This window comes from Hevea brasiliensis, chromosome 5 (assembly GCF_030052815.1).
Source record: "Hevea brasiliensis isolate MT/VB/25A 57/8 chromosome 5, ASM3005281v1, whole genome shotgun sequence".
In the NCBI taxonomy this organism is placed as follows: Eukaryota; Viridiplantae; Streptophyta; class Magnoliopsida; order Malpighiales; family Euphorbiaceae; genus Hevea; species Hevea brasiliensis.
In genome coordinates, this window is record NC_079497.1 from 13,295,686 (window position 1) to 13,299,539 (window position 3,854).

The window sequence follows — 3,854 nt, forward strand, 5'->3', positions numbered from 1 at the left end:
TGAACTTCTTTGTCCATAGTTGATAATTCGAACAAAACCATGCTCAAATTGAGTAGATGTGATAAGGATTATCCTGTTGTATTTATCCTTGTAACTAATAACTAAGTCATTGTATTTTTCTCTCTCTCTTTTATAACCAATCTTTTCACTACTATAACTATTTATAAGTATTGTTCAATGAAATACAAGAACTCGTTACGTTAGACTTCTATAATTATTGGCCTTTGATGAAGTCAAAACTCTCATTTCATTCACTTTTCAGAAAATAATTTATTATTTACTTAATTCATTTATTTCTTAAATTGTGGACTTCTAAAAAAGTAAGCTATTTGAACCAAATAAGGTCCAAATACGTGCACTGCCCATTGTAATTTCCAAACTTAAATCCAGTGATTGTCATCATCACTTGGAATGACGACTACCATGATTTTGTTAGATAGAAAAATCGTTTATTGTCCGGCTTGAACTGAGATTTTGTCATAAGATAGATACAGATAGGTACGAAATTGGTTAAGCTATGCCAGGGAGCCAATTGAATTTTGGCTTTGGCTTTGGCTTCTTATGCGAATGAGAGTTGCTTGTCAGCAAAAAACTTTGCCAATTTTTTACAAGAGGATTAATTAAGCTGAGCTTTAACAAAGAGGCGTGGCCAGCACCCAAAAACTATAAAGTAGGCTAATTGAATGATATGTAGGCGTTGGTATGGACTTCCAACTACTCAGACCCCTCTTCACAACTGCCCTAATTTATAGGTCAATAAAATAAAATAAAATATTTAGTGGGCTTTACTTTTGGCATTAGCCCCATGAATTAAAATTGGTAAAAAAAAAAAGAAAATTTTAAAAAATTAAATAATAGGTCCTTAGACCCCTTCTCTCTCAACCACAATATTTTCGTGCTTACACAAGCAGCTACTACATGACCATGCATCTTTCCCCTCTTTTTTATAAACCCCTCTCCTTCCCCTCTCTCTCCATGCCATAGCTCACTACTATCACACACTGCAAGCTCACAAGCCACCACACAAAACTCTCTCTCTCTCTTTCTCCCACAAATGGTCATGGGGGCCCGTCGACATTTTGAACCAGTCACAAAATGTTGCACCGAGGGACGAGCAAATCAGACGGTGGCTGCAGACCTTGATGGCACCCTTCTTGTGTCAACAAGTGCTTTTCCTTACTTCTTGCTTGTTGCACTTGAAGCTGGAAGCATCCTAAGAGCGCTAGTCCTTTTAGCATCGGTTCCATTTGTGTACTTTGATTACTTGTTTATATCGGAGACAATGGCAATCAAGACCCTCGTCTTCATTACCTTTGCAGGACTTAAAATAAGAGATGTTGAGCTTGTTTCGAGGTCGGTCTTGCCTAAATTCTATGCGGATGATGTTCACCCTGAAACTTGGAGAGTGTTTAATTCCTTTGGTAAAAGATACATAGTCACTGCTAATCCTAGGATCATGGTCGAACCATTTGTCAAGACCTTTTTAGGTGCAGACAAGGTTTTGGGCACTGAGTTAGATGTTGCAAAATCTGGGAGGGCAACTGGGTTCGTCAAGAAACCTGGAATTCTTGTTGGAAAACACAAAAGAGACGCCATCTTGAAGGAATTTGGCGCTAATTTGCCAGATTTAGGCCTGGGAGACCGAGAAACTGACAATGATTTCATGTCCATATGCAAGGTTAGATCTGAAGAACTGTAATTTCTTCTCCTTATTATCCTTCTTCTTTATGAGCTTGTTAATGCATTTTCTGAATTTTGTATGAGTTGTTTCTTAACTCAACATATCCTATACTTACAGCACAACAATTATTGTAGGTTTGGTGATAGTTTTTAAGGCAACACAATTTTACCCATGAAATCAAGAAGGAACACAAATCCACCAAATTTTTGCTTAAATTAAGTCCATCATTCAATACTCAAATATGTGAGACCTATAAATGGATTTCACTTTATATATTTTGTGTTTTAAACTCATAGTTAACCTAATTTAGGCAAGAAAATCCATTTAAATTTATCAAGGACTTCTATTGTTTTGGCATTTTATCGCTTTCCTTGTTTTTCTTTATTAATTTCTTAAATAAATTCTTAATTATATAATAGTTTCAAGCAAAATAGTATTTATTTCTACCAATGAATATATTTTAAATTAAATAATATTCATATCATTTCAAAATTGAAAAACATTTATTTTTCAGGCAACATACGTTAGGGAAAATAAAAAGCATAGCGTACATTCTTCATGTCTAAACTATACAACTCTTTCTATTTCAAGTGAAAGTGTAATCATGAACCTCACGTAAGAGGCATGCATGATTCATGATTTGCAAGGAAGATCAAACAATGGGTAATTCTTGCCTAAACCGAATATATTATGAATTTAAAATATAATCATATGGGACTCATGTATTTAATAAGTCTTATCATATTTCTTGTATCTTAAGTTCACGATGAACTCAATTTAAGTAAAAAAAATCATTAAATATGAAAATTGTTCATATAACAGTTATATTTAAAAAATTTTCCAAGTCTTAACATATAAATTTCTTGGTAAAGTTCAGGAAGGATACATGGTGCCAAGAACCAAGTGTGAGCCACTGCCAAGAAACAAGCTTCTAAGCCCTGTAATATTTCACGAGGGACGATTAGTTCAGAGGCCTACACCTCTGGTTGCCCTCTTGACATTTTTATGGATGCCAATTGGAATTATTCTCTCAATCCTCAGGGTCTATCTTAACATCCCTTTGCCTGAGAGAATTGCCTGGTACAATTACAAGCTCCTGGGGATTAAAGTTGTAGTTAAGGGCACCCCTCCACCACCTCCCAGGAACGGCCAAAGTGGATTTCTTTTCGTCTGCAACCATCGAACCGTTTTAGACCCTGTCGTGACTGCAGTAGCTCTACGAAGAAAAATTAGCTGTGTCACATATAGCATAAGCAAGTTCACTGAAATAATTTCACCTATTAAAGCTGTTGCATTATCGAGGGAAAGAGAGAAAGATGCTGCTAATATCAAGCGTCTGCTTGAGGAGGGTGACTTGGTGATCTGCCCTGAAGGAACCACCTGTAGAGAACCATTTCTTTTGAGATTTAGTGCTCTTTTCGCTGAGCTTACTGATAGAATCGTGCCTGTTGCTATTAATACAAAACAAACAGTATTCCATGGCACTACGGTTCGAGGGTACAAATTGTTGGATCCTTATTTTGTGTTCATGAATCCAATGCCAACTTATGAGATCACATTCTTGAATCAGCTACCCACAGAGCTCACATGCAAAAGTGGGAAATCAGCCATTGAAGTTGCAAATTATATACAGAGGGTGCTTGCTGGGACACTGGGATTTGAGTGCACTAATTTGACAAGGAAGGACAAGTATGCTACTCTTGCAGGTACAGATGGCCGAGTTCCAACTAAGAAGGAAAAAGAAAAAGAAAAAGAAAAGGCTTAAGAAGAAATTCCCATAGAACTCCATATTTCATCATCTTTTTATTAATTGTTTTCATAAGTCTCAAACTTTATCATAAAAATAAACATATATCTTAATGATGTTTAGTATGAATTAAATAAACTTTTTTAATTTTCTGATGTAGTTTGCTACTTGATTTGGATATACAAATATATTTATTCTGATTATTGTTTACAAGCTTAATTTACATATATTCAAATGTAAATGTAATTAAATTTCACTGCATTTTATACAGTAACAGCGGCGGCCTAGTAGGAGAACAAAGGTTGTACGCGGTTGGTGAGATAATTAAGATGAAGCCAGTTGATAAGGGGATGTAATCATGGCTGCCATCTGGTTCAGAGTCAAATCAGATCGAAGTTGAATCAGTACAATTTAAAATTGAACTCT

General features: G+C 35.5%; 1 protein-coding gene across 2 annotated transcripts; it reads left to right on the forward strand.

The window, feature by feature from the left end:
• The first annotated feature begins 889 nt into the window (after positions 1-889).
• LOC110661385 (glycerol-3-phosphate 2-O-acyltransferase 6) lies at positions 890-3,854 on the forward strand. Of its 2 annotated transcripts, XM_058147036.1 has the most exons (3): positions 900-1,678; positions 2,559-3,387; positions 3,700-3,854. In XM_058147036.1, exons 1-3 carry the CDS (start codon positions 1,055-1,057, stop codon positions 3,714-3,716), a joined length of 1,470 nt encoding a protein of 489 aa, XP_058003019.1. In that variant the 5' UTR covers positions 900-1,054; the 3' UTR covers positions 3,717-3,854. The 2 variants fall into 2 exon arrangements, with proteins under 2 accessions (XP_058003018.1, XP_058003019.1); XM_058147035.1 differs by lacking the exon at positions 3,700-3,854 and having other exon boundaries at positions 890-1,678; positions 2,559-3,631.